Below are 27,689 nucleotides of genomic sequence, written 5' to 3'. Positions count from 1 at the left end.
ATTAAATATAAAATACAAGAGCTATTGAATGATTCCTTCGTTCTTGATGGCAGTAAGGACAAATTGGCTAAGTGTAGCTTTTGTTCAAAGGAGAGGTATGGGTTCAAAAGCTGGTATTTATCTCAATTTTAAATGACTTAAAAACAAGCATTCCACCCATGACTTCATAGTCTGGTTTACACGGAACTTCACCCCCACCCCTGCCAAAAAAAATGTCAGAAATATGTGGGCAGAAATATGTCAGTCTCAATAATGTTTCAGCTTCAGTGAATAAAAATTCCTTTACAAGAAGCCAAAAAAAATCAATGTCCCTTAAATCTTGTCTGAACTAGTAGTACTCATGAGCACGAAAATTCCAAGGTGGGCAGGTAAGTTAAACTATTTTATATCTTTTAACTAAGGCCTAGTGATTTCTAGGGTTATTTAAGCATCTTGTCTGTACTGGTACAGTGGGTATGACACCTGAACACTTCTCTAGGATGAGAGCACAAACCATTGAGGCTGAAGATGACCTAGGCTGTATTCTGCATTTCACACTATTTCAGGCTTCAGGACTTTACACGTGATCTTTATGTTTCTGATTTTTACAGCTACTTTCCATATTTTTTTCCTTTTCTCCCATTTTCTGTTCCTCTCATGTTCATTACAAACATTACAAACAATTTGATTAGGATTAGTTTCTGCAAAGTGAGATACACCTCTGTATCAGCCACAAGCACATTGATTCTTTTTCCTGGTTCAGCAGAAGGATAAATGAATAAAGTAGTCTGCTACATTGAAAAGAAAGGGCCACCTTCATCAGCAAGGCATCTCCTGGGACCGATTAATGCCATCTCCATCACTGATTTGTTATTTACAGAGAAGCCAGGTGGGTGTGTTTGCAGTGCTGTTGGAGTTTGGTGGATGCTGACTTCAGTCCTGGTTGGTAGCCACACTGCAAGCCCTGGGTGCCTGGCCACAACTCCTTGTTCTGATGGGCTTGTGGTGGAAGGGGCAGCTTAAAAGAGAGGAGGAGGCTTGGGGGAGACCTCGTTGTGCTCTACTATCACTGGAAAGGAGGATGTGGGGAGCTGGGGGTTGGCTCTTCTGGCAGATAACTGGTGATAGGACTAGAGGGAACGACCTCAAGTTGTGCCAGGGGAGATTTAGGTTGGAAATGAGGAGACATTTCTGTCAGAAAGCGTGCTTAGGGTTAGGAAAGTGTGGTTAGGGACGGGTTGCCCAGGGAGGTGGTGGCGTCACCATCCCTGAGGGTGTTCGAGGAGAGGTTGGACGTGGTGCTTGGGGACACATTTTAACGGGTGACATCGGTTAGCAGGGTGATGGTTGGACCATCTTGAAGGTCTTTCCCAACCCCAATGGTCCTGTGACTCTGTGCTTCATTTCCCCTCTCTCCCCCTTCCCCATGCCCCCCTACCCACCCACCCAGCCGCCATTTTGGCGCTGCCCCCGGGGGGGGGGGGGGGGGGGGGGGGGGGGCGCCCGCGCCGTTCCCATGGCAACGCCGCCACGCGCCCGTTGCTAGGGGCCGAACGCCTCCTCGCTTAGTTTGTCCCTCCGCTCTCCCCGTCCTCACCCCGCCCCCCGGAACCCGCCTTCGATTGGCTGCCGGGGGGGGGACGTCACCCGCGCGACGGCGCCGGGGCCAATCGGGGGGCGGCGCGGGGAGCGGGGAGCGGCGCGTGGCGGGCGGCCGGCGGGGGGCTACCGGTTGGGCGGGGCCAGGAGGAAGAGGAGGAGGAGGAAGAGGAGGAGGAGGAGGAGGAGGAGGAGGAGGAGGAGGAGGCCGCCATGTCGTGGCTCTTCGGCCTCAACCGCGGCGCGGCCCCAGGGGGAGGAGGAGGAGGCGGTGGTGGGGACGCAGCCGGGATCTCCCTGCCTCCAGCCCCGGGGGGCAGCGGGGGCGCTGGGGGAGGAAGCGGGGACCGGCACCCGCCCAAGGACAAATGGAGCAACTTCGACCCCACGGGCCTGGAGCGGGCGGCCAAGGCGGCGCGGGAGCTGGACGCGTCCCGTGGGTGACGGGGAGAGGGAAAAGGGGACGCTGAGGGTGGGGCTCGGTGGGTGCTGACGGCCGCTGCCCTCCCTTGCAGGCCACGCGAAGGATGCCCTCAGCCTGGCGCAGATGCAGGAGCAGACGCTGCAGCTGGAGCAGCAGACCAAGCTCAAGGTGCGGCCCTTCCAGGAAAACGCCAGGTTTTTGGAGGCTGGAATCATCCAGAGCCCCGTTATCTCACCATCCGCTAATGATTCTAAATCATTGAGGTCGTGGTTTAGGTTTGGAGAGGGTGGGTGCTTGCTTTGGAGAAATGAGAGCACTGGAAGGTGAGATGCAGTGGGGTTGGCAACTCCTCCAGCACTTCTGCCCCCTTTTTTGGGTACCTGGCGTGTCTGGAGTCATTTTGTAAGTCCTGCGGTATCACAGCTGTTTTTAGGGAGTCATAAGGGTTTTCTGCAGGGAATTGTAGAGTAGCTGGGTAAAAGTGAGGCTTGTACGCCCTTCATAATGTTTTTTCATTTATTTCAGGAAGCAAATTGTATTTAATCACTAAATAGCAAACTACACAATTCTTACTATCTTCTTACAATCATATTTTAGCTTTCTTTTGTCACCAGTCGGTTTTGGAGGGTACCGTTCTGATAACAAACACATCGCTTGTGATCCTGTGAATCGCTGTGATTCTGTGACTTGGAATATAATTGCCATCGTCTTATCTCCCTAGGGTTATGTATTGAGCTCGTTTGTGATAACCATCTGCTTATCTTACCAGGAGTATGAAGCCGCCATAGAACAGCTGAAGAATGAGCAGATACGGGTACAAGCAGAAGAGAGACGAAAAACGCTCAGTGAGGAGACAAAACAGCATCAAGCAGTAAGGGGACGGGGAGGAAGCTACCTGATAAGAGACCTTGCTTGTGTTTCCCATATGGAAAATGAAACAGTGCTTTAATTGCCCTTTTTGATGGTGCTGGGGTGGCAGCTGGCTGTAAGTGGGAGGCCATTCACAGGCTGAGCCTGTCTTTTACCCCGACTTTGTGATGATGAGTTTAATTTGTAGTTAAATGCAGCTATGTCTGCTTGAACTTTTCATACCAAAATCTTGGTGTCATCCAAAGACACAGGTAGGGGCACTTGCTCTTGTTGTTTCCTCTTTGAAATTCCCCTCAAGGAACTTCTAGGGAAATGCTGCTGAGCAACATGAGAGACACTTTGTATTTAAGAGCTGGTGGCATTATAACATTGTAGACTATGGGCTTACTGAGTACATGTTAACGGGGACAGTGAAATGTCTTGGGTTATTTGGATCTCAGTTTTAAGTAGCCCAGACAGAAAAGCAAGGGATTGATCGATTCTAATCGATGACTCACCTTGGGAATAAAGCTAGAACCACTGCACTGGCACGTGTTGCTTTTTATCCCGTCGGAGTTTAGACTTTGAACGGGGCCGGCTCAGGAAGCAGGCTTCATGGTCTGTTCATGAGTTAGCGCTTGGATTCTTGCAGTTCACAGGGCAAAAGCTTGAAGGCAAAGCTACCTTGATTGTGATCTGTTTCTGAAGTGCCATGCTTTAACATAAAGCTATCGAGGAGGTAACTTGCAAGCTGTTCTGGTGTCTCTGGACTTGGAGTGGAGAATAATATCCCCCCATTGTGCAGTCCTCGTTGATGGACTGGGGCCCTCAGACCACTTCTGTTGAGTTTAGATGCTGTAGGTGTATTCACCAGTTGCAGTGGAAAACTGATGAGAGAAACTAATGAGGAACAAGAAAATGGATCAGGAAGGGAGCTTGTCTGACAGGCAGGATGTATCTGGACACTTGTATTGCTTGCAGTCGCCAGTCTAGGTACTAAGGTTTTAGAACGTGAAAGTGTGTTTATCCTAGTAAAATAGGTGTCCCTTTCTGGGCCAGAGAACCCCCGTTCTTCATTTTTGTATCTGTGATGCCTTAAAATGAGGTCAGACTATTGGACTTCTCAGCACAGCGGAGTTCATGGAGCTGGCTGAGGAAACTTGTCCCAACCATTGCCCATTCGTTTTTTCAAACCCTGAATTTTTATTTATTTTTTTCTTTGTGTATGCTTTATTTTTTTTTTTTTCCCCTGCATATTCCAGATATGATTGCCCTTGGTACTAGGTTCTTTCAAGTGCCTAATCTTTTTATTCAGACAACTATTAATTTGTTTTTTTCAGCGAGCCCAATACCAGGACAAACTGGCACGGCAGCGCTATGACGAACAGATGCGGCAGCAGGTATGGTAGCTTCCTTCTCTAACCCAGCTGGGAGCTGAACAGTAGCTTTCTTACATCAAAGGTCTGGAAATGTGCCTTATCGTGCTGGCCAGACAGCTAATGCTAGACACAGTTGTTCTCATCCATGCTATTCACTTGGCATCAGTGTTTTTGGCCAGACAAATCAAAGATCAGGACTTAGGACTAAGTGGCTAAGAACATGGGATTATGAATGTCAGTCTGAGAGATGGGGGGGGGGAAGAATGCACTTCAGCCTAAGCACCAGCCTCTTGATAGCAATTAATACACTTAAACGTACGTAAAATACCTAGTGACCAGGTCCTTACAACGTTAATGCCTCTTCTGCTGTCACCTCTGCCTCCAGCAACTTGCTAACGAGGAGAACCTGAGGAAGCAGGAGGAATCTGTACAGAAACAGGAAGCCATGAGGCGTGGTAAGTTGCAATTTTTCTTTCACAGTTGACAAAGTGGGTGGCAGATCAGCGTCTGCGCTGGGGTTTGACTCCTTGTCTGTATTGGCTCCACGTCACAACCGGGCACGTGGCAAATAGCAGGTAGAGCCCAGGAGTGCTAGAACTGCCTAGTGATTGCAAAATCAGTTTAAGAAGGGGCTGAAATACTAAATGGCTGCTCTGTGGATTTCCCAATAAACTCTCAGCATCTCCTGATATTGCAGTGAAATCCTGCTCCTGTACTGGAGCAATCTAAAGCAGAACCAGTTCTGAGGAGGGAAAAGAAAGAAAATAGCTACAGGGAGTAGTGGTTGAAACCATGTCACCTAACCTCTATTTTTGTTTTGTTTTAAGAAATAGAAGCTGAATAATGACATTTTAGTCCGAAACTTGCTTTGTTTCTTCCCATTTTTATGGAGTTGCTGCAGTCACTGGGTTGGGAGAGCCAGCAGGGCTCCACTAGGCCACAAGTGTCAGGATTGTAAGGCGGTTTGTAGGTGACCCAGTGCGAACAGAAAGTTGCCCTGCACGCACGTGTTCTGCCAAGTTGTCTGCTCCTTGCTGCCATCTAGTGTGCTCTGGGCTTTGGTCAATATCCTTGTAGTATTGCATCAACCACGGAAAAAGGTCAGGGGTGCACCTTGTAGGAGGGGGTGATTTCATTCCCGAGGTCCCCACCTCCTCCGAGGCACCACTCAGGCACTATTTTTTTCCTTCTCTGTTTTATCCCATATTGTCTAGCTCTCTGGCTGAAGTCTGTCCTAAGCAATTTTTGTGGTAACAGGTTTCCAGAACAGATTTATGATTGTCTTGCAGTGCCCTCTCTGAAGAGGGCCACCTATTTGGTGTGTGATCCCTTTGGTGTGAGCACAGAGGGGGAAAATTCCTTGCTTGTCTTCTCTGATGCTGTACTGGTTGGCTGTGGGAGCGCACACAGCACTGGTGAGGCCGGGATGAGTCAATGCATCTTTCCCCAACCTGCTGCCTGGGATTAAACCAGCCTAAAAGATTGTTCTCTCCTTTTTTTAAAGCTACTGTGGAGCGGGAGATGGAGCTAAGGCACAAAAACGAAATGCTGCGTGTTGAGGCAGAAGCAAGAGCCCGTGCCAAGGCTGAGCGGGAGAACGCAGACATCATTCGGGAGCAGATACGCTTAAAAGCTGCTGAGCATCGCCAGACTGTGCTGGAGTCCCTCAAGTATGTGCAAGCTGACAGGAGGATGTGGTTGCCTAACTTCTGTGCAGTTTTCCCCCGTTGTTTAGGAAACCATTGCTGTTTATTCCCCTAAGCTCAGAGGAATATTAAAACGGAACAGTTTCCTACTCTGTACAATAGGAATTATTGGAAGAAAAAGTTCTTTTTTGCTGTGTCTTGGTACATTGTGATCTGAGTGTAAACCAAAGAGAGCACAGAGCTCTGAGTTTTATACAGTTTTTCTAAGGGATGATTTCAAGCTGTATTTATTAAGCTTGAGACTCGGTTGCTGTGAAGGCTTAGTTCTTTCATTTTCTGAACATACGCCCTAAAAGTGAATCAGTGCATCTCCAAAGGGTGGCCATTTGAATTTTTAATCTGTTAATTTCAGGTACTTTGAGATTTTTGAACAGAAAGAGCTTTTAATTTAAAGATTACAACACATCACTTACCACTAAGCTGAGTCTTTAATATATTAAATCATCTTAGTGCCAAATGCTTTTCTGGATTTAATCTCAGATCAGGTGTAGACATCAGATGACTATAAATGTATGTACGTGCTTGTTCATGTTTGAGTTCCCAGGTGAGCCCTCAGTTTGTTTTGACTGGTTCTAAAGAAGATCATTACAGAATATAAAACTGTTGTAAATTGTTTCAAATCAGTCATCAAAATTCTTTTCTCTCCTGTTTGTCTTGATGTTTTGTTACCACAGGACAGCTGGAATGCTCTTTGGGGAAGGATTTCGTGCTTTTGTAACAGACTGGGATAAAGTTACAGCCACGGTAAGATTGTGTCATGTACTGACAGTTTTACATACACTTACACAGACTTTTCTGGAAGCTAGCTCCTTGCTGTGATGTGTCTATGAAATTTTATGGCATGGATGTGCTGCTTAGTGCTGTCTTGCAGTATTAATTTAAGGAGTTACCACATTCCATGCTCGTACACTAATTAACTCTCATCTTTGGTCACATCAAAGTTCTGGCTTCGATCAGCCCTGTGTAATTATTGTCTTGCCTTTCGAGGAACCACCACGTTAACAAACACGTTGCCTGAAGGTTTGCCTGCTGCTACAGGTAATAGGTGGAGGTTCTGCGAAGAAACGTGCTTTTTTTTTTCTCATCCTAGCATTTGTTCAGTTGATTTAGCACTTTCTGCCCCTTGTAAGGTAGCAGTATGTAGGTAACGAGCATTATCAAACGTGTAACGTTGCTTTTATAGGACTACTTTGCCAGTGGTGTTTTTTTAGGACCAGAAATCTAACCCCAGCTCCTTCCTGCTGATGTCTTCTGGTTAAACTGCAGTCTGGGAATGTCTTTTTAGGGATACTAGGGAAAACATTGAAAATGTGTAAGAGTTGATCTCTGGACACAAAAGGGGTTTGTGTCTTCTAAACCACCGTTCAAAATTTGTCATTGTGTACAACTCAAAAAAAAATAAATAAATAAAAATGGACAGTGTTCCCCCACTACAGGTATATTTATTTATAAATTATTAGAATCACAGTGACAAATGTGTATATTTTCATCCTGTGCCCCAGTGGATGGTCTTTCATACCCCCTGGATGCTTTGGAGACTGCTGCTCCAGACGAGGGATAGAAGATAGTGACATGAAAGGGGGAAATGAGGTGTTCTTTTCTTTTTTCCTGGAGAATTTGGATGATTACTATGCAACGATTGCCATGCAGTCTTCACTAACTTGAATGCGCAGGCTTCTGCCTCTTCCCTGGTGGGAGTTCTCACTCCATCTGCATTCAGAATTCCCATATTTATTGTAAAATTTCTCTTCTCCTTGATCTTCATCCCGTTAATTTATGAGAAAGCATTGCTGGGGAGTAATGAGCATATAAATACTGAATGTTGATCACCGGGGACAGCATCCTGTCATTAGAACAAGGAGTGGGGAATAACATAAGATTTCCTGGGTAAATATTGAAAGGAGAACATTCCTTTCTTTTCACTGCAGCAAAAATGCAAATGCTCTTTAAAAAAGAGTAACGCCGCTAATCACTTGCTAATGATGGGCTTTCTTCCTCTCTCTTTGCCTTGACTGACATATTTTTGGTGTCGTCTCGTGCGTCTGCATCTCCACATCATGGGGAAAAAATGTTGTTTATGGACAAGCAGGAAATGTAGAGATCACTTGTAGAACTGTTGTGTTTCTTGATTAAAAGCCATCCAGGCATGTTTCCACGGGAGGAAAGAGTGTGGCAGTTACCTCTTGTTGACATAAGGCTGTCTCTCACTACTCTGCTTACAACAAAACTTCACAGTGCTAAAATACTTTTAGTAGCATGGCTTGTTAAAATGGACAATTTGCTTGAAATCAGTCCCAGCCATCTGCTCCGCCAGCCAGTTTTATAGAGGGATGGCACAAAAGATGCTTTGTCTGAGTGAGTGCACGCTTTCAGTGGATCCTTTTGTAATCAGCAGGCCCTACCTGGAGTGCCTGCAGTATCCGGAGCCTTTTGAAGATTACTGCCTGGTGCTTTTAGCTGCGTATTCTCTTGACCCAGATACCAGCTTCCTGCATTATGGTCACTTTTGCTTCTGACGAGCTCTTGTCTTGTGAATTTGGGACTTTTAAAATAATGCCAAGAGTGCATGTATTTTTGGAAAGGAGACAACATAGCCCAAACTCTTACATTTTCTGTTGCTTTGAAAAATGCTCTAATGCTGACTGTAAGGCAAGATTTAGCTAGTTCTTTTTAAGAGTTCTTCTAAATTAGCCCTGGATTTTCATCTCTTTCTGCCTACTGCAAGGCTTGCTTCTTTTCCTACCTCTCCCCATCTGTGTAACCCCAAAGGTTCTGTTCAAAGTTGGTTTTGTTTTCAGTGGAATTCACTTTGTCAGGCGTAGATTGCTTCCTTTTCTAGATACTTCGTGATGAACAGATAGGCACTGTAATCAGACTGATTTGTGGAGCTGGCATAGTGATTGGGCTCTTCCGGGAGGGTGAGTTGAATAATTTTCCCATTTTGATGTGTAGCTGTCAATCTCCAAGCTGTTTTTTTCTCTGCATCTTGTAACGTGGGTGTCAGTGAAGACCTAAATTCTGATAAACTTCCCTCTGCCTGGATGGATCTGATGCACCAACCCCTAATTTTGCAGCTACAGCAGCTGAGACGAGGGTATGTGAGGTCTTTGTCAAGGTAACTTGCTTTTAGAGGGAGCCTACTAAAAAGATGGAGTCTCTTGTGTCTTCCAAATGCCTGTAAGCTGAGATGAATCAGGAGCAGAGGTCATCTTCTTCTTTGCATCTTAGAACCTGCAGCTCTAAACCCTTTGTGTTTCCATCCAAACCACAGGTACATTGCACGTCTGAGCAGAGTGGAACCGAGCAGATGGTGTCTGATGGCTTATTGAACAATGCCATCCTTGTTGTCCTTGAGCTTCTTGACCTTGCTCTGTACTTGTAGCAGAAGCCTGCTCGCTCTAAAAGCAATTGCAGCTTGCCCTTTTGTCTACCTGGGCTTGCTCTGGTAGGAATCACTGGCATCTAGCTGTGAGCTGAACACGGCCGATTACTTACGCTTGGAATGGTGAGGAACAGTTGGCTTCTTCCCAAACACCTCTCAGTTTAAAAGTAATACCCCTTTTTCTTTGTGTTTTCAGTTAAATAGGATTTTTTTTTGGTAAAGCAACTGACTAGATCAGATATGTACGAACAGGTAGAACTGGAGGCTTATGTTTGTGCACCTGAATTAAAGGTTTATAAAAGGTATCAGTGCTTTCAGTCTCTGGGAACAAGGTTTAAGGAGAAAATCCCATACATGCTCAAGATTTCTGTAAAGTCTTGCTTTCAGATCCTGCCTGTCCTGAGATGTTAGTCATAGGAACCTCCTGGAATGTCTTTAGCACTGTCAGCACAGCTCCTTGTCTGTTCTGACAGCTCGCTATGGTGGGAAATGCTGCCTGCAGGGCTGCTTGGTTTAATGTGAACCCACTTAGTGCTGAACTGAGCAGCGACCATAAACCACAGAGCAGTCTGGAGTCTTTCTGCTTCACTGACAAATTGATGGGAACGTCTCGCATTCTAGGGTTTCTGAAAGACCTCATCTTTCACTGTAATGCAGCAGTGGTAATTCCCATGGTGGTTTTAGCTCTGAAACTCTTCTGGAGTACCTGTTTTTCTTCTGTATTGGATCTGACACCACTGTTCTCCTTCAGCAAGTGGTTTCGGCCTCTGCTGTCCCTGCACTTACTTGCTCTGTCTCCTATTCAGAACGAGTTCTAGGAAGCATTTTTTGAACAGCAGCAGTTCTCATGTCCCAGTATTTACCAAAAATACTAGTGTAAGGTGCTGTGTTGATGTTCCTGCTGCATGTAGGGTGCTGCTGCTGTTCTTACGCGGGTCGTAGGCTTACTGTGTGGGACAGTTCCAGTGCTCAGCTGATGGCATGTCTGTGGGACTGACATATAACCTCTCCTGTTCCTTGTTTTCTTCTTACTATCCATTCTTGCTACCCTAATTGTCTCTGTACTCATTTCACAGCCTTTTCTGCCTGTGTTATGACAGGTGATTTGTCTGTATTCGCTTGGGAGCATCTGCCCCTTTGCCCTTGGTGGCAGCCAGAATTTGGATGTTTCCCTTGGCATCTTTAGTTCCTCACCTGTGTGAGGAGGGGGCAGTCTGGCAGGCAGCACCTGGTTTATTCAGGCTTATTATTATTATTAAATGCCTACATGGAATACTTTTTTTTTTTTTTTAAAAAAAAAAAGGGGGAGGAATGAACTGGACAGCAACAAAACATTCGAGCACAAAAAACCCATCCTACTTGCTAGTGTCTATACTGACCCATAGTTCCCTGCCACAAGCCATGCTGCACATGTGCCCCATTGCCTTGCTAAAGGTTTTTCCTAATCCTCACCCCCTTCCCTTACCAGGTGGCAGGCCTCACCCTGCTAGCAGTGGGCTTTTACTCTGCGAAGAATGCCACTGCAGTGGCAGGACGATACATAGAAGCACGCTTGGGCAAACCCTCCCTGGTGAGAGAGACCTCGCGTATTACTGTGCTGGAGGCACTTAAGCATCCTATCAAGGTAAAGTTTAGCTTTGTTTTTGTCTTGTTCTTAGCCACGAGGATGCAAAACTCCTTTTACAGCTCTGTGGGTCTTTGAATAAACATACTGTTAGAGACTGCACAGGTGAGCTGATCTCGTCGCCGTTTTATATAAGATTTGGGGATGTTGAGTTTCTGAAGCAGTGGTTGATTTCTACATGTGAGTGATTGGTTTTTGTCCTCTCTAGGTTGGTAAGCGTCTTACCAGCAAGGCTCAGGATGCCCTTGAAGGAGTTGTTCTCAGCGTGAGTACTGTGTTTTGCTGTCTTGGTCTGGAACGATGACTTCTGAATCTCAATAGGAAAAGCGGTTACCTTACACACGCTTCGAATGCTGTAATTCCAGTAATTCTCAAGACTTATCACCCTTGGGGCACCGAGACCATAAATAAGTTCCTGCGTTCAGTGACACACATTAACAATTCTGTTAACCTTCTTTTCCCTCGGTGCAAAGCAGTTAGAAATCTTAGCTCAGTGCTTGCCTGGCTGCAGTTTTTCTGTGCAGTCAGCATGTTAATATTCAGAGTTCTGCTTGTCTCATCTAATCTGTGGAATATTACTGAACCTAGATCTGCTTGTAGGCCAAAAGCCTCAGCAGCATGTGCGCTTGCCCATCTTGTGAACGGTTCTGAACTTGCTAATTAGAGCTGCCTCTGTGTATTTGGGTCTGAATTTTGATTCCCTGATATCAGGCAAATTTAAGTGCTCGAGGCTGCTGAGAGAAAACGCTCCTGCAGTGATAGGTTTCTCCCAGTACCTCTCTAAGGGCAGTAATAAGTTTGAGCATGAATGTTTATCACTGAAATGAAAGAATTAGTGCTGCAGAGAGTCGCTTACGTTTTGACATATCCCTCCCAGGGCATCCAGGATGAGGTGAATGTTGAGGTGTTAGCGCTTCTTAGAGCAGTTACTGCGCTGCTTCCTGGCTTGATAGAAGAGAACTGCAGTCAAGTGGACAGAACTTGAAATTGAGTAAATCCTGATATACAGAGGGAAACGACCCTAATCCAAAGCAATAAGCAGCTGAAGTTGAGGCTTACAAGCTTGAGACTGTAGGAGTGCTGCCAACTTCTCACTGGTACTGATCTGAGAAGCTGATAGCTGCTGGTCTCTTGGTACCTTCTGTTCCTTAAGTTTAACTCTTTTCTTACAGCCACAGTTAGAAGCACGTGTGAGAGATATTGCCATAGCAACGAGAAATACAAAAAAGAACAAAAGCCTGTACCGGAACATTCTTATGTATGGTCCCCCCGGCACTGGAAAGACACTTTTTGCCAAGGTAAACACTGACAAGATTCTCACCATGTGTATGTTGCAGAGGACTCTGAAAACTAAGAGGGTGCTTAGAACCTCGGTGGTCTGAAATCCTTTGCTTGACCTCTGTGGTTTTGCCTCCCTTTTGGGAAGGGAAGAGGACATCCACCTGCTCCAGCTCCAGATTAGTGCAGCCGCTTGGATTCTAGCGCTGAGCGTAGGCAGAAGAGCCCTTCCATCTGGAAAAGGCACTTGGCAACTGTGACTTGTGAAATTGTAACAACAGCCTGCTGTCTCGTTTCCACCTCTGTTAATTATATACGCTTGGCTAAATAGGGTTTTTCCCGCTTGTTGCTCACTAATCCTCAAGTGAAAGAAGAGATAGGGATGGCTTTACTTCGCACGTGTTCCACAAGGATGGTTTTTGCATGGATTTGAGGGGGGATTTGATTTTTGACTTGCTTGTCAGTGCTTGTCCAGTAGGTGTGAGGCTTTCTATTCTTGTATGATTTGGTGATTCAAGCCAAGTTTTGTGTCCCTGGCAATATATTAAACCTGCAGCCCAATACCTTGCTGCTGTCTCCAATAGTCTGCCAGCTGGTTTGGATTTGTAAAGCCAGTAGAGAGGGGCAGGGCTAGGAAACCACAACAGAAACAGAAAGAAAAGAAGTGTAAGAGCTGAGAAAAGTGTTTAGCAGTGGAGAAAGGGGAAGAAGTGTATTTAACACTTACCCAATAGCACAGAAACTCCAAGGGGCTGGTGGTGGTAGCTGTAAAGTATTGGAACAGGTCAGAAGAGTGAGGAAAGGGCTGAGTGCATCTGACATTTATGCTCTAGAGAGGAGCAAATTCCACGCTGAGAAGCTGACTGGGTTTTGAGCTGTGGCTTTGGCACTTGGGTTAATAGCAGTGACTGTACAGTTTGCTGCTACTGCCCTTCCAAAAAGGCGACGTGTCACAGTGTGGTGGCCTTCTTTGACTACTGCAGCACAAAGCTTTATGGGTCTGCAGCTGTAAGTATTCCTGCTATATGACAGGATTCTTGAGACAGATGTGAAAACACTTGGATGTAACTGTCAAAGCTCCCAGCTTCGTTGGACTGATGCAAAACACTAAACATTAGCAGCAGGAACTGGGTGGTTTTAATAGGCAGAGCAAAGCTTTTTTTTTTTCCCCTGCCTCCTGCTGCACAGCAGATAATTGGTTGGGTTCAGCTAAGCATGTTTTGCTGGAGCTGTTGCTTGTCTACGTGGGTTGACTTGTTCATTTTAACCTTCAGCTGACTTTGTTTGACTCACGGAGCTGGATAGCCAGCTCTGGGTCAGCTGATGATGTGTAACTCAGCCTGCTGTCTGTCACCGTGGCAGGGCTCAGTTGGAGGCTGGTTTGTGAACCGTTCTGGAGGGGAGGACGGAGATCTTTCCCTTTATTGGCTTTGCATCCTCGCCAAGCCTGTGCTTTCAGACACAGGCAGTTGTGGGCTGATTCACCACTGAGGTGTCACAGTGAGATGGAGAAGAATTTTAAGCTGGAAGCTTCGTTACCACGTTATATAGCCCTTGGCAGACTAGTTGGGGCTGAAGTAGGGGGAAGTTTCCTGTCATTCTGCCCTGCAGTGGCGTGGCAGCCTAAGCAAACTTTGGTCAGTGCGAGCCATAGACTCTTCTGATGTTCTTGGTTAATTTTGGCTATCTCCTGTCAAACTTGCTTTATGGGCAGGCTTGCATTTCGTGACTTCACTGAAAAGCACAGATTTGAAAGGCTTCTTTGTTTGGTTGTTTCATTTTTATTTATTTTTTAATACCTGAAGCTTAAGGGAAATGTTTCCAGTGTGCCTCAGGAGCTTCATCAAACCCCTTTGTTTAGTACCCAGCAGACTAAGGAGTTGTGGCAGGTTTTAAAAACACAGTAGTAAAGTTCTGTTATTTTATCTGAATACTCAGTGGGTTCAATGAGCATTTCAGTCTATTTTTTTTTTAAATAAACCAATACAACTTCTCACTAGATGCTTAGCTAATATAATGCAAGGAATCCTGTTCTGCTGCACAGGGGAAGTAAATCATGAATTAGACCATGAAGAACAGAGTGGAAGAAACAAACAACACGAGTTACAGATGAAGATATAAGCACTCTCAGCAGCGCCTTCTGCTGAGAAAATTTCGTGCGTTGCCACAAAACTAATTTTCCATCTTTCCTTCCACTTCAAAGCAATCCTGAAAACTTCCCTGACATGACTGAAGTGGTAAAGAAGTATTCTGTTCTTTAAGAGTGTACTCACCATCTGAAAATAAGCTTGTTGATCGGTCTAAGCGACTTCTATTTCCCTCCTCATCTTTTACGGCCTTGCAGTGAAAGGGAGTGCTTAACCCAGTGGTTTTGTTTCCTTCCAGAAATTAGCCGTGCACTCGGGCATGGATTATGCCATCATGACAGGTGGTGATGTTGCCCCCATGGGGCGGGAAGGAGTTACTGCCATGCATAAGCTCTTTGACTGGGCAAACACCAGTAGGAGAGGGTAAGTAGAGGTTCCTCTGACCCCTTTAATCCTTGCTGCATTTGTCATCTAGGTATTTCCATTTGCTACTCTCTAAGTTTGTTTTTTAAAGGGGAGAGTAAATGTCCTGAGGATTTCTACTCCTTAATCGCCTCTTAACCTGATGAGCTGTAGAAGGAAAGGTGTAAGAATTTAAATAAGCTTAGAAAAAGAAGTTGGAAGATGCAGGAGATTACGGACGCTGGCTGAATTTATTCTGGCCTCATTAAACACTTGCGTTATAAGAACTTTAAATGCTCCAGATACCTTTGATCATCACTTTTGTAAGATGGTTTACATGCGTCCATATGTGTCACTATTCCAACCTTTGGTAATATGCAGTATTTAAGCAGACTTTGTTCTGGATATCCAACAATCGTAGCTGCTGGTGAGCGCTGTGTTACCTTTATGAGCTAAAGCAATAGTGGTAGAGGATGCTTCTCTGCAGAGCTTGTAGCTGAGAATATTCTCAGAAAAACTGGAGTTGAATAAAAGATGTTAAGAGGCCCCGAAATCCCTTGAAAGAAAGCTGTATTTGAAGCTGGACAAGAAAGTAATACAAGCTGTGGCAGCTTTATGAGCAACTTGGTTCTGTTATTGATAAACATCTTTATACGCATGGTCTCTTGGGAAGAGCACTGCCCCTGGGTTGTAAGTGAATTTATTTTCGTGAATAATTCATTGACTTTATTAATTCACTTCTCCACAGGTAGTAAAACCGTTATATTATTGGCAGTGTGGTTTGGAAGGGAAAAAATCAAGAAAATAGCAAAACAGTGTGCAAGGGAGGACTCTGATTGCAGGTTTGCAGAGTGGCATAAGAAAGCATGGCAGGAAGAAGCCACACAAGACTTCTGTGCTTCTGTTTCGGCCTTGTAGCCTTGCATACGCTTCTCTAGATAGGAGTAATGCTAAAAGAAGCACTCGTAAATACCTGGGGAGCAGGACTGGATTTCAGAGATCTGATCAGACTTGACAGGAACAGGCCAGCAATGCTAGGTGTAAACCCATTGCCAAACCGTGCCCATGAAAATGATTTTTCTCTGGTAATTAGTTTCTCCAATCTGTATTTAAAAATCTGGAGGAGGTTAAGGTCGTGTGCCCAAGAATTGCTTCTGCTGAGCCTGCTTCTGAACAGCAGGAGACAAAGCTGCAGAAGCCTGGAGTCGTTTATGGCCTAAGGTGTCTTAAGCTAACGCCTCTTTCTTGACTGTTGGCATGGGCCAAGAGCAGGCAACCAGAAAGTTGCTGCAGCTCAGATGAGAAATGTTGCCTTAAATATGAGATTGGTTGTGTAATCCTTTGGGTTTGCAGGTGTGGGTGTCAAGGAGGGGGACAGGAGAATCCTTGAGCCATTGGAGCCTCACTTACCTGTCTCCTATTACTGTGTAGTGCTTTCTTTTTGCAGCCTCTTGCTATTTGTGGATGAAGCAGACGCGTTTCTGCGGAAGAGGGCAACAGTAAGTACCTTCCCTGTGGTCGTTACCTGTGTGTGCTGCAGTTAGCCAGCCAGCCCACAGCCTTCTTGTTTAACCCCATCAGCGAGCTTGCACAGGCAGAACATTAAAACTGGAAGGTGCCACATCACTCAATTAAGTCATGCAGAAACAAAAAACGAGCCTCTTGCAGCTGAATGGGCTGAGCATCTCAAGACTGACTTGGGAATTTTCTGCAAAAGGAACGGGTGACATCTTCTGAGGTGTTTGTAGGTGACAGGGCAGTAGGAAAGAGGTGCTTTGTACAAATAAATAGTTATCTGGGGATGTATTTGTAACCAAACTGTATTAACAAAGCTAAATCAGCACACATTCACACACGGATTATTATTTTTTTTCAAAATAAGTTACCAGATTGTGCACTGAATCTGGCCTTGCTACTTGAACCCCAGTGGTCTACTTGAAGAGTCAATCCTAAAAGATTACTTTAATTATCCTGTAGGTATCTTACTACATTAGGGAAAGCCACCTGGGCTGTTAGAGCATTGGGTTTGAAATCAAGGGAATCACTGACTGGGCAAATGTTTAACCTTTTGGCTGAAGGTTTGCTTCTTAACCTTTCTCCTGGGTGTACAAATTGATCGTTTTTTTTCCTTGAAGTTATTAGAGTGCTTTGGAGTCTAATTTTAATGCAAATGCTTGACAATAACAGAACTCCCTTTGTCAATAATGCTGCTTAAAGCTGTGACCTCCCAAGTCCCAAGCAGTTGATCTATCTTTGAATTTCTTCTTTGCAGGAGAAAATCAGTGAAGATCTCAGAGCAACTCTAAATGCATTCCTGCACAGAACAGGGCAGCACAGCAACAAGTAAGTATCCAACTTCAACCCTTCAATTTTCCTGAGCTGAGGAAAGCCAAGGAAATGCCTATGGTGTGCAAGTGAAAGTTGGAAGCCTCTGATCCATGCCATTAAGGGCTTGAAAAATTTGCACGGAATATTCCCTTCTTAGTTTATATACTGAATGCAGCTTATGCCTCCTTTATCTTTTCCTGGAACGTGGAATTTAGAATGCAGAAGGGTTGTTCGTAAGGTACAGGTTTTTACAAGATGTACAAGTTCTTAGCCTCGTAGCTTTTCCTCTTTTTTCTAGGAAATAATTCCTTTTAGACTTGTAATATTTCATAACTGTGGATCTAGCAAAGTTATGGGTTTGACCAGGTTTATAATTCTCCTGCAAGCCAGTGAGAGGGAGTGGTAAGGAGGCAGTCCTTTCCCCTGGTATTAGGGTACCTTAGCAGTGCTCTGGGCATGCTTATTTTGGTGCTCATGGGTGCCGTGCCTCCGCTCTAAACAGCTAGGCTGTCATTTTCACGGATGTTTAATTTGCCCCTAATTTAGACCCTGAACCATTCTAGGAGAATGAACATGTCCTCATGATTCATGCACTGCATTTTGCTTCTAAAGAGCCTTATTGCTGCTTTGGGCAGTAAGGCATCCTGCATTCATAAATGGGAATTTACTTGCACAGGCCTAACGGTGTGTAAATCTAGCTGATTTGGAGAAACCCTGAGGAGAACTGTTATTTGGCTGTACCAGTGAGTTGTTATCACTGTAACTGAGCGCTAGGAATTGTGAATTGCTGGCTTGAACTTCCTGCATCTTCTCGCTGGGTATCTGACTGTGCACATTTGCTTTTATCCTCTTCACCCAGATGTCCCAGGGAAGGTTTGAATATCGGGGTGGGTGTCAATGCTTCTTCTACGCTGTGTTTCTGCAGGGGTTTGGAGGAATTTCTTGTCAGTAGAAAAGGAATGATTTGGTGCTAGTGTGGCTCATGGGCCAGCTAAGTATCTTCAGAAATGACAGCAAAGAACACAGCCCCCTGTAGACTTGGATTTAAATAGACTGCAAGAACGTCAATATTCCAATAGCTGCGGTTAAAAGCCCATTTCAAATTATAATGCACTATTAAGCTGGTAACATCAATTAAGGCATTAAAGTAGAATTGGCATGGGGAAAAAGCAGCATTACGAAGCAAAAGAAAGGGCTTCTGTCTTCAAAATGCTCCAGGAGAGAGCATGACCTGGAAGCTGGCACATCTGTACCGCGGAGCAACGCTTGGTTGAACAAGCCACCGTTAGGTTACGGTACCTTTTGTGAATGCCTCTGTTTCTGCACATGTTAGACTGGTAGCAGGAAGGTGTTCTCAGACTTCCTTGAAAGAAGTAAGTGAACTTTTGCCAGCTGCTGCAGAAGAACGACCTCCCTGTGCAGTGGCATGCCCAGCAGTGGCAAATCCCCCTTCTTCTTAGGCCAGGATGAGCCCGTTCTGTGCTCTGCAGTGCTTTGAGCTGGCTGAGGTTCCAGTCGCACTGTAGGCTTTCAGTTTGGCAGTCCTTCACACCTTCATAATGAGGATTTTAGTCCTGCTGTGATTCTAGGGTGCCGTGCAGCGAGCAGCTTGAAGCTAGATCCCTGAAGTGGGATTTAAGTTGGAGATCTGTACATGCCAGAGAACATCTCTGCGTGTTGATGCTTGTTCCAAGGTTTCAGACTTAAAGGTCTGTGGGAGGTTGTACTCTTCCAAAACGTTTCATGCCCTTAACTTGAGGGTGATTGTGGGTAAAATGATAAATAAGGCTTCTGTGGCAGGGACAGTCTGGGGAAGGTTGATACTGAAAGGCTAAGTACTGCGTTAAATGCATTTCAGTTGTAAATAGCTTAAACCGTGCTGCATTTTAGTGTGTGGCTTGAGATGCTGTTACAAAGTTGTTTCTAAGAAATCTCTAGATGCATCAGGTCTTTGATACTGGCCATGCTGGTTCCTGATGTTCAGATGGGTTCTTTGAGAAACATACAAAACCACATTAATCTTCTCGTGTTTCATACTCCAGGTTTATGCTTGTTTTAGCAAGCAACCAGCCTGAGCAATTTGACTGGGCTATCAACGACCGAATAGATGAAATGGTGAACTTCGATCTGCCCCAGCTAGAAGAACGGGAGCGGCTGGTGAGGATGTATTTTGATAGGCATGTCTTGAAGCCAGCCACAGAGGGTAAACAGTGAGTATCCCTGCAGCACTCTTCACCCATCCAGAATTCTTGTTGTTTGTCTCCTCTTCTGTGTATTTTTTCAGTATTTCTAAGTAACGTTTTTCGAGGAAGTATCTCTGGTTGTATGTGGCAGGCTATAGAACATCTTTCCAACTTTTCCAGGAAGCTGAATGGTTGATAGCAAGTTTCCAGGATCTGATCTTGGAAGTATTGGGGTTACAGTTCTCTTATCTTACAAACAGAACCAAAAGGCAATCTGGCTGGTCTTCCTGTCTGTCACATTATGCAGAAACCCAGTTTAAACCACTCCTTCAGATAAGAGCTGGAGAGATGACTCTTGCCATTCTGTTACGGGATGAGGTGCCATCCTAGAATTTTATGCCATGCTTTGTCATATACTCGAAACTTAAGAGACCTGTTAGTGCATTGGAGGCAGTAATGTAGATGTGGGCTTGTTGGAACTCCTCGTATCCAAGCGCTTGCCTTTGCTAGTTTTAATCCAGGTGCACACATTTCTTTGTGCCATAAAATCAGGCTTTCCATCAACTGCTTTATTCGGGATGGATCTTTGTATAGAGGTTGGTCTGGCCTGATCTTTGATTTCAGTTTCCTGTTGCTCTTTGCAAAGCTTACCTCTGGCTTACCCCTCCTCCTATCATGTGGCCACATGTAAAGTAATCCTTGTGCTTGTGCTTTCAGACGTTTGAAGCTGGCCCAGTTTGACTATGGCAAGAAGTGCTCAGAGATTGCCAGGCTGACAGAGGGCATGTCTGGTCGAGAGATCTCTCAGCTTGCTGTGGCATGGCAGGTAAGTAGGGCTTTGATCACCGAGCTTCCTGGGTCATGTTCACTTTCTGGAGGGTTTGAATGTTTGAGTTTTGGAGTCTCGGAATTTGCCTCGCTTTGAAGGTTTCCTTATGTCCATGCAGTAACACTAGAACACTGCCAGCTCTGAGGTGGGTGTCAGGACATCAGCATAATTTATCTCACATATAGGAAGAGTTTTTATAATCACTACTGGGGAAATCCCACTGAATTTACTGAATGTATTCCTCTTACTACCATTTTTTTCACCTTTTAAGCGACAGAAAGCAAATCTTTTTTCTAGTCTTTACCTGTGGAAATCATGAGCTGAGATCCAAAGCAGTCATTCAAGTGCTGATAGCCCTTATTTTATCCTTTCTTTGTGTGGTAGCACACAGCTGCTTAATTTTGCCATGTGGATTTTGTATTGTTGAAACATACTTCGAAGCGTGTGCTGTTGTCTGAAAATGTACACAAAGCTTTACTAAAAAAAAAATATAAATCTGTTCTCTAACTGCCTGAAGATGTGCCAGGTTAGATTGTTACCAGCTCAGTCAAGAAACTCAGCAAGATGCTTGACAGGTATTTGAGATTCAGAAGGAGCTGGCGCATGTTGATAGATTTTTAGATGGAGTGCCGTAGTGTCCAGTTAGCATCCCTTCAAAAACAGCTCTGGAGAGCTGATGGTATGAAAGAAGGACCAGAATCTGTGGCGTGTTTGCCTTTCCCAGAACAAGCAGGTTGTGGCTTCACGTATTCCAAGTATAGCTATGCTTTTTCTTGACTTCTGATTTTGAAACCCAGAGTGAAGACGAAATGTATTTGTCTTAAACTGAATGACAGTGCTGGGGGGGGGAAAGCAGACCTCGTTGCAGAAATTCTTTGTCTCTTTATTTAGAAGAGAACTCCGCTATCCATGCATGTCAAAGGTCTTGCTGCCACACATTTCCCATAATTTAAAGTTGTGGAAAATGATCCTTTGCTTTTTATAAGCTTCCCACCTCTCTTGGTTTGTCATGACACCCCAGAAATGACCTTGGCTTCTAAAATTTATCCTTTAAGTGGCCTTGAAAGAAGGGGAAGGCAGGTTCCTTAGTGTTGTTGCCCTGATTACTTGTTAAAATGTACCTCATAACACTGGGACTATTAACAAGGGGCTCTGTAAAATTGCATAAGGAGGTTATGCTGTCATACAACAGTCAAAGAGCTTTTAAAGAAAAAAAGAGAAAGGGGGGGGGGGACAAAAAGCAGGAGAGAGTTGGCAAAAAGATAAGAACAGTTTTGAAGTAGAACCTGCAAAATGCTTCATCTGTATCAAAATCAAAGTCATCGGTGTTCTGGATCAGGGGACTTCATATCTTGTCCTTTGTCGATCAAGAAAAGTGTCGTGGAGCAGTGTTAAAATAGCACAGCCTTTTTGCAGCTGGTGGCTAGACACGTGGACTCCTTTCCTCTGGAGCTGGCTGGCTGGATACAATTTGCTAGCAGATTTGTGAGAGCATCCCAAAAGGAGTAAGGTTTCTGCACCGAATGCTGCCCTAGGCTGATCCTAAATGCTACCGTAAGGCTCTTCTTCAGTCACTGGGTCAAGAAACTTGGAATTGTGACCACCTGGAGCTCGTGTAGAGCCATACAGGTTTGGTTTTGCCACGTTTGGCCCACTGACTTTTGGCTCTGGCCAAGCTTGAACACCTCCCTGTGTTTTCGTGCTGTGCGTAGTACTGAGGGCATGGCACTGCAGGAGCTGCAGTTAAAAGCCTCTGCGTGAGCAGAGCGCATCGCAGCTGTGCAGATGTTTTAAGTCCCCTTAACCCAACCCAATCCTTTGAATGGTGTCAATACTTTGAGGCCTGGCTCAGCTTTACCAGGTAGCCTGTTTATACGACCTGTTACAATGCTCTCTCCTACCAGGGAAGGATTAATGCTGCAGTTTGAGTCTTTCTGGCAGCGTTAGTCCTGCCTCTTATTCCTGCCTTTCTGCTATCCTTCCCGTTGTGCTGGCACACCTCTGTGTGTGGCTGTGCTATGAACTGGGTCAGGGAGCTGAACAGAATTAAAAATAGCTTGGCAAGGCGACTTAACCGCATAGTGACACTGGTGTCTTGGCACATGTGAGGTCAGGGTGTGCAGGGGCTGTATGAGCCGGCACGGCAAGCTCAAGCAGTGCTTACCAGACTGGCCTCAGCTGGATGCAGCAGCTGTCAAGTGGCTGGATGCTACCGATAGCACTGCTAATTTCGGAGTAGTTGGTCTCTGAAACTCGTGGAGGATTGAACTGTTGATTTGAAGATGCTTCGTGCCAAAGATGGCTGATGTGGGAAATAACCCAATGTGAGTAGCGCACACTTCATCCATTTCCAAGCCACAGTTTTGTTCCACTTGGGTGAAATTTTGTCCCTCTTAGATGTGGGGAGCTTTAAGGAGGCTAACCTAAGGATTTGCTAGTTAAGAGGAAGATCTGGACTTCCCTCTCTGTTTCCTACTTGCAGTTGCTATTCCTGCCCTCCCCCCAAAGCATTATGGCAAGCTAAAAGCACAAGCAGGAAGAATTCGAGATGTTTTACCAATTGAGAAGACAGAATACAGGAAGAGCCAAGAAAAGGGGAAAACAAGGCATCTCTTACAGTTCTGGTTTTGATCTTAGTAACACCTTCCAGAGCTGCTAAACAGCAGATGTCGTGAGCCTCGTGCTCTTTAGAAGCCCTCACAGCTGCCTTGAAACAATTATGTCTTGAGACATTTAAGCTTCCAGTGCTTTTTTCGATGGGCTCATCACAACAGCTGCTGCAATACAATATGCCTAAGGTCTCTGTTTAATAAATGGATTCAATTGACCCATTCTGGGGAAGATTACAGCACAAAGCCCTGGTGAAAACTGCTTATTGTGAATGCTGGAGCACAAAGCTGGATGGGAGCATTTTGTTTGCCTTTTGTTTTCAGTGATTTTGCATTGTGCCCTGATGCGACTTGGCGCTAATCCTCAAAGTGTAGGCTTAATTGCAACATGCCTGTTACTTAATTCACCTCAGCTTTGTGTGTGTGTTTTCTTAATTAGTTTTTTTCCTCCAACAGTCGTTCTCAGCGTTGCTGTCTGTAAGCCTTCTACCTCTGTCGAGGTGCCTGAAAACAAAACCTCAACCACTTGTCTGGACAACAGAGACAAATGCTCGGGGTGCAGAAAGTCAGGCTTAATCTGTGCTGAAGCGTTGCTCTGTTCCACAGGGGCTGTCCTCCTGTTACCTCAAGCTGACTGAGACCTTGCTGCCTGCAATTCCAGTCTTAACCTAGTCAAATAACCTACCAGGCAGTTCTAGGCAAGGTAGTGAGGCATCCGTGGTGCTGCTCCTGCCGGCATTCCAGGATCTGCAGGAGTGCTGGAGGAAATGGACAGGGAGCACCTCTTGTAAAAAGCTGGCAGGAAGGCATTTATCATAAACTCAATAGAGTTTTGAGGTGCTGGGACCTACATCAGCTCTCCATAGCCTGTCTGATCTCATCTCATGGCCAGAACTGAACCTCAGAGGTGGTTTGGGGAAAGGTAACGTTGAAAACCAGCTGGAGAGAAACCATCAGAGGTGTCAGCTCTTAACCAGAGAGCAAACTGGAGTGACAGCCCGTGGCTGCTTCGCTGTCCCGTGGCCTTGCAGTCATTTCCCATGAAGATGCTTTTGGATTGCTCTGCCAATACTGCCATTAACATAAACATCTCAGTTAAACCAGAAGCCCGAGCAGTAGCTGCAGCTTTTGTAGATTTAATTTCACTCTAAGCTGGGTTTGAAATTGATTGGGGGCCGCTTAAATGAAGCTCTGGTTTGCTGTTGTTTCAGTCTGGCTCAGGTTGTCCTGAATCAGAAAAAAATGAGTGCAGAAAAGCAGAGTGTAACCTCTAGTGCCGGGAGAAATATTGTTGTCTGTGGCACAGCTAATAGTCTGCCTGCTAGAAATCCATTTTAATCTCTCCTGCAGAAGACTGTGCCTTCCCTTTTGTCCTTGTTCTTTTCCGTTCTCCATGTCTAATCCTGCAGGAATATAGCACGGATTAGATGCATTTACACACTTTAAAATTCCCGTCATATCTATTACAGCGCTGTGCAGACTTTCGAGTTCTGCACCCTGAACCCATTGATAGGCTTTAGATAAAATGTCAAAGCAGCAACTTTTCATTATTCCCAGCCCTACCCTCTGGAAAATTGCTTTGGCATCACTTCAAAAGAATTCTCAGGAGTTTTATGTCCCGGTGTTAACGACAGAGGTGAGCTTCCTGTCATTTCTTTGCCTTTTGTGCCACAGATATAAATACCTCCTTGCTCTCTGAGCCTTGCTTGTGTTTAAAAAAAAAAAAAAAAAAAGGTATTCTGCCATGCCAGGTTATGGGCAGAATTAATGCTTCAGAAGTGTTCGAGCTGAAGGACATTATAAGTCATGGGGGTGTCTTTTTTATTACGTTTTTGACCAGACTATTTTCATTATAAATGTGATTCTAAGGGTACAGATTAGCTTGCTGGCCATGTAAAAATAACCCACGGTTCTTGGCTGAAACGAAGCACTGGGTCGTTTAAAGCTGGGCTTGTCATCTGTGAGCCATTCCTCCGCTTCCACCAAAATGCTTTGTTTTCAGGTTATTTTTTCCCTGGGCTCGAGTTACAAAACACGAACAGTTGCTGTGGAGAAAAATGGGTTAAAATTTGTCCATGCAGGAGGCAGAGGTATGAATATAAATGAGGCACAGCACCATTTTTGTGTGTGTGCAAGCTACTCCCAGAAGGGACAGCTGCTTCCCCCATTTGCTTTCTTGACAGTGAGGGCCTGAGGCTTTCTAAAAATAGAAAGTCATTGAGAAAATCAACAGAGCGTGAACTGCACAGCTTTGCAGGAGTTTCCACAGTTAAATTTATGGTCTATGCAGAGGCAGGGAGGAAGGGAAGACATCCTCTCTGCTCGGCGGAGGCACAGAGCGCGCAGCCCAGGAGCGCTTACTCCATTTTAAACCACCAGCTCCTGGCTGGAGGGGTGCTGGCTCCCGTTAGCCTCAACTCCCCAGCAAAAACAAAACCAAAAAGCAATAAATAAATGCAAAACGAAGTGCGGGAGGGTGAGGGGGTGAGTCAGGTGGTTTTAACTGAGCCGAACCTCCCTGCTGTGCTCCTTTCCCAGAGGTGAGAGCGGGCAGCTCGTGGTTTGGGACCCGCTGGGTGAATATTGGTGAGAAGGATCTGCCTCTTGGGGTGCAGGACGAGTGCCATTGTGCAAAGATTATTTCCAGGCTCCTTTCTACTCCTCTGCACGCCCGGCTTGCAGCCGGTGTTTACCCTCTAACTCGAGGCGTGAGCGTTACCCGAAGTTGTCAGTTCTGCCTTCAGGAAGGATTACACAGGATTTGCACGGGGAAGACTCTGCTTTTGATGCTTCTCGCGGTAAAAACCAGCACCTGCCGACTCCACAGTTACACGTGGCTTGTGCAGTAAGACCTGTCCTCCCTGGTGATGTTCCCCGTTCTCCAAAAAGGGCTCTGGGGTAACGTCAGCTAGGAGAGCTTGAAACCAATGCCATGTCAGCAGCTGGCTCTGGGGTTTGTCTTCTCTCCTGTCCATGTCACTGGAAAACAAGAACATGAAATGGCCACGCTAATTTCTCACAGTGATGCTCTTGCAGCCTTGTTAAACTTGGATGGAGCCAAGCTCATTGCTCAAACCTCAGAATCGGTGTGTCTTGCTGCTAATGGTTCGTGCAGCCCGGGTGTAACACCTTAAAAATGCTTCTGCCTGTCCTGAAAGCCCAAGTTTCTGTTCCTAACCGGGATCTCGGGGAATGCCCTGCAGACAGGACAGTCCGTGACATGAGGGCTCTGTGGCAGGAGGGATGTGGACACCTCAGGGCTGTTGGTTTGGGGCAGGCATCCTGGATGTGGGAAGCTCCCACCCCGATTTGTGTCACGCTCCCCTCTAGCAGGGCTGTGCAGGGAACCACAGCACGGAGTCGCTTGCGGGAGCGCTCGCACGGGGATTAACCAGATATAGAAATCTGCAGCTCGGAGTTGCTTTGTTACCTTGGAGATGAGTTGTTCAGCTCGCACTGTAAGCAGCCTCCCCTTCCTTCTAGGCTGCGGGTGCTCGTGTTACCGTCTGTGTGATGCCCATCAGCAGAGCCCTGGCTCTTCTGCGTGTCTGGGCACCAGCGACAGCCCTTTTGCTGCAGCTAAAGGGAGATGGCATAAAATGGGATGAATGGAGGGGGTTAGAGAGGGAGGTCCTACAGGCAGGTGAGTCTAAGCTGGGGCTTGACACAGCACAGAAGTGATTCGGGGGAGTTTCCTAGTGGAAAGCAGGATTAGTGCCTGTGAGATGTCATTTTAGAGATGCCACGTTGCCCGTACTCACCCTGGCACCGATTGTAGTCCTCCCATGTAGGCATTTAAAACCTCTTGGATGGAACCGCTCAATCACCACGTGCACCTTTCACTCTTTACTTTATCGACGTCGTATGCGCAGCGCTTTTAAAGCAGGAGAGGAAATTTAAACAAGCCGAGTGTGACCGCAGCCTAACCCTACGGGCTCCATTCAGCGTTAGGAACCCGTGGCCTTGTTCCTACAAAGATCTTGCCTCCCAGGAAGCCCAGAAGCAGGTAGGCAAAGGTGCTTGGTAGTTCTCCAGAGGCACACCGTAGCGTAGCATGTTTCTCTGTGCTTGGGCAGGTTGTTTTGTTGTTTTTTTTTTTGTTTCAGTCCCTGGTAGAGCTGCAGCAAGGGAATCCTTCCTGATGGTGATAAGCCAGATCCCTGTGGCTACCACCACCAAATTAGAACCAGGCTGGGTGTTGTGCTAGGCAGCGTGGGGGCAAACGTGCGTGAGGAAGAGAGGAGCAGTTCAGCTTTTCACTGGCTGTAGGGTTTGTGGTCACTGCCTCACCTCTCTCCTCCCTTTTCCTCTCCAGGCTGCAGCTTACGCCTCCGAGGACGGCGTTCTTACAGAGGCCATGATCGATGCCCGGGTCGCTGACGCCGTGCAGCAACACCGCCAGAAGATGGAGTGGCTGAAAGCAGAGGGGGCTGAAGCAGGCAAAGGGGTCGGCAAAAACCCCCTCCTGCCTTTCCCCAAAGGAACGGCGGTGTGAGGAGCTTCCCGCAGGCTTCTGACCAGCGTGTGTGGGGAGGCGAGCGGGAGGGTCTTCTGGGCAAACGTTTGGTGGAATCATGTGTGAAGTGAGAAACGTGGCCACGGGCGCAAGGAAGGGAGCGCTGCCTCAGTCCGCCTTGGCCTTCGTGTTTTAAGGATGCACCAAAGGGGGAGGATAAAAAAAAAAAAAAAAAAAAAGGTTTTAATAAGGCAGAAACAACTGTATTAAAGGTCCCCCTTGCTCAAACACTATTGACTGCGTTAGTCTGTGTGGCCTGTCTTGCTAAAGAGCCCCCAAACTCTCCATCATCCTTCTTGGCTGTTTCGTACTGGTTTGGGCTGTCCTGGTGCCCCAGGCCTATGGGAACACAGGGCCTGTCCAGCCCTTCTGCTCCCCTGTATTTAAACTGGGCTTCTGCTCCAATATAGAGGTATTTCTCCTCTTTTTCCTGCATCTTGCCCAGGACGTGCCTCTTCCTTGCTCATATCTCAGTGTGCTCTCTCTCTTCGCTCTCCTGCTGTCACCCCTTCACA

The 27,689-nt window shown here is 46.0% G+C and overlaps 1 protein-coding gene across 1 annotated transcript; it reads left to right on the top strand.

Annotated features, from left to right (window-relative positions):
• The first annotated feature begins 1,896 nt into the window (after positions 1–1,896).
• Positions 1,897–27,407, top strand: ATAD3A (ATPase family AAA domain containing 3A). The gene is made up of 16 exons (XM_032201282.1): positions 1,897–2,014; positions 2,094–2,170; positions 2,772–2,873; positions 4,192–4,251; positions 4,616–4,685; positions 5,735–5,900; positions 6,611–6,680; positions 10,787–10,942; positions 11,151–11,207; positions 12,115–12,240; positions 14,606–14,730; positions 16,157–16,208; positions 16,982–17,052; positions 19,080–19,247; positions 19,938–20,046; positions 26,974–27,407. Exons 2-16 carry the CDS (start codon positions 2,126–2,128, stop codon positions 27,151–27,153), a joined length of 1,557 nt encoding a protein of 518 aa, XP_032057173.1. The 5' UTR covers positions 1,897–2,014; positions 2,094–2,125; the 3' UTR covers positions 27,154–27,407.
• Positions 27,408–27,689: the final 282 nt, after the last annotated feature.

The sequence above is a fragment of the Aythya fuligula genome, chromosome 21, assembly GCF_009819795.1.
Source record: "Aythya fuligula isolate bAytFul2 chromosome 21, bAytFul2.pri, whole genome shotgun sequence".
Classification (NCBI taxonomy): domain Eukaryota; kingdom Metazoa; phylum Chordata; class Aves; order Anseriformes; family Anatidae; genus Aythya; species Aythya fuligula.
Note: the sequence above shows the minus strand (reverse complement) of the source record. Positions and strands in the feature narration are given on the sequence as shown.

Excerpts from the sequence above, each read along its gene's own strand:
- ATAD3A (XM_032201282.1), top strand. The coding sequence starts at position 2,126 with ATGCAGGAGCAGACGCTGCAGCTGGAGCAGCAGACCAAGCTCAAG. Across the intron at positions 2,171-2,771 it reads AGCAGCAGACCAAGCTCAAG|GAGTATGAAGCCGCCATAGA; the intron begins GTGCGGCCCTTC and ends TTATCTTACCAG. Across the intron at positions 2,874-4,191 it reads AGACAAAACAGCATCAAGCA|CGAGCCCAATACCAGGACAA; the intron begins GTAAGGGGACGG and ends TGTTTTTTTCAG.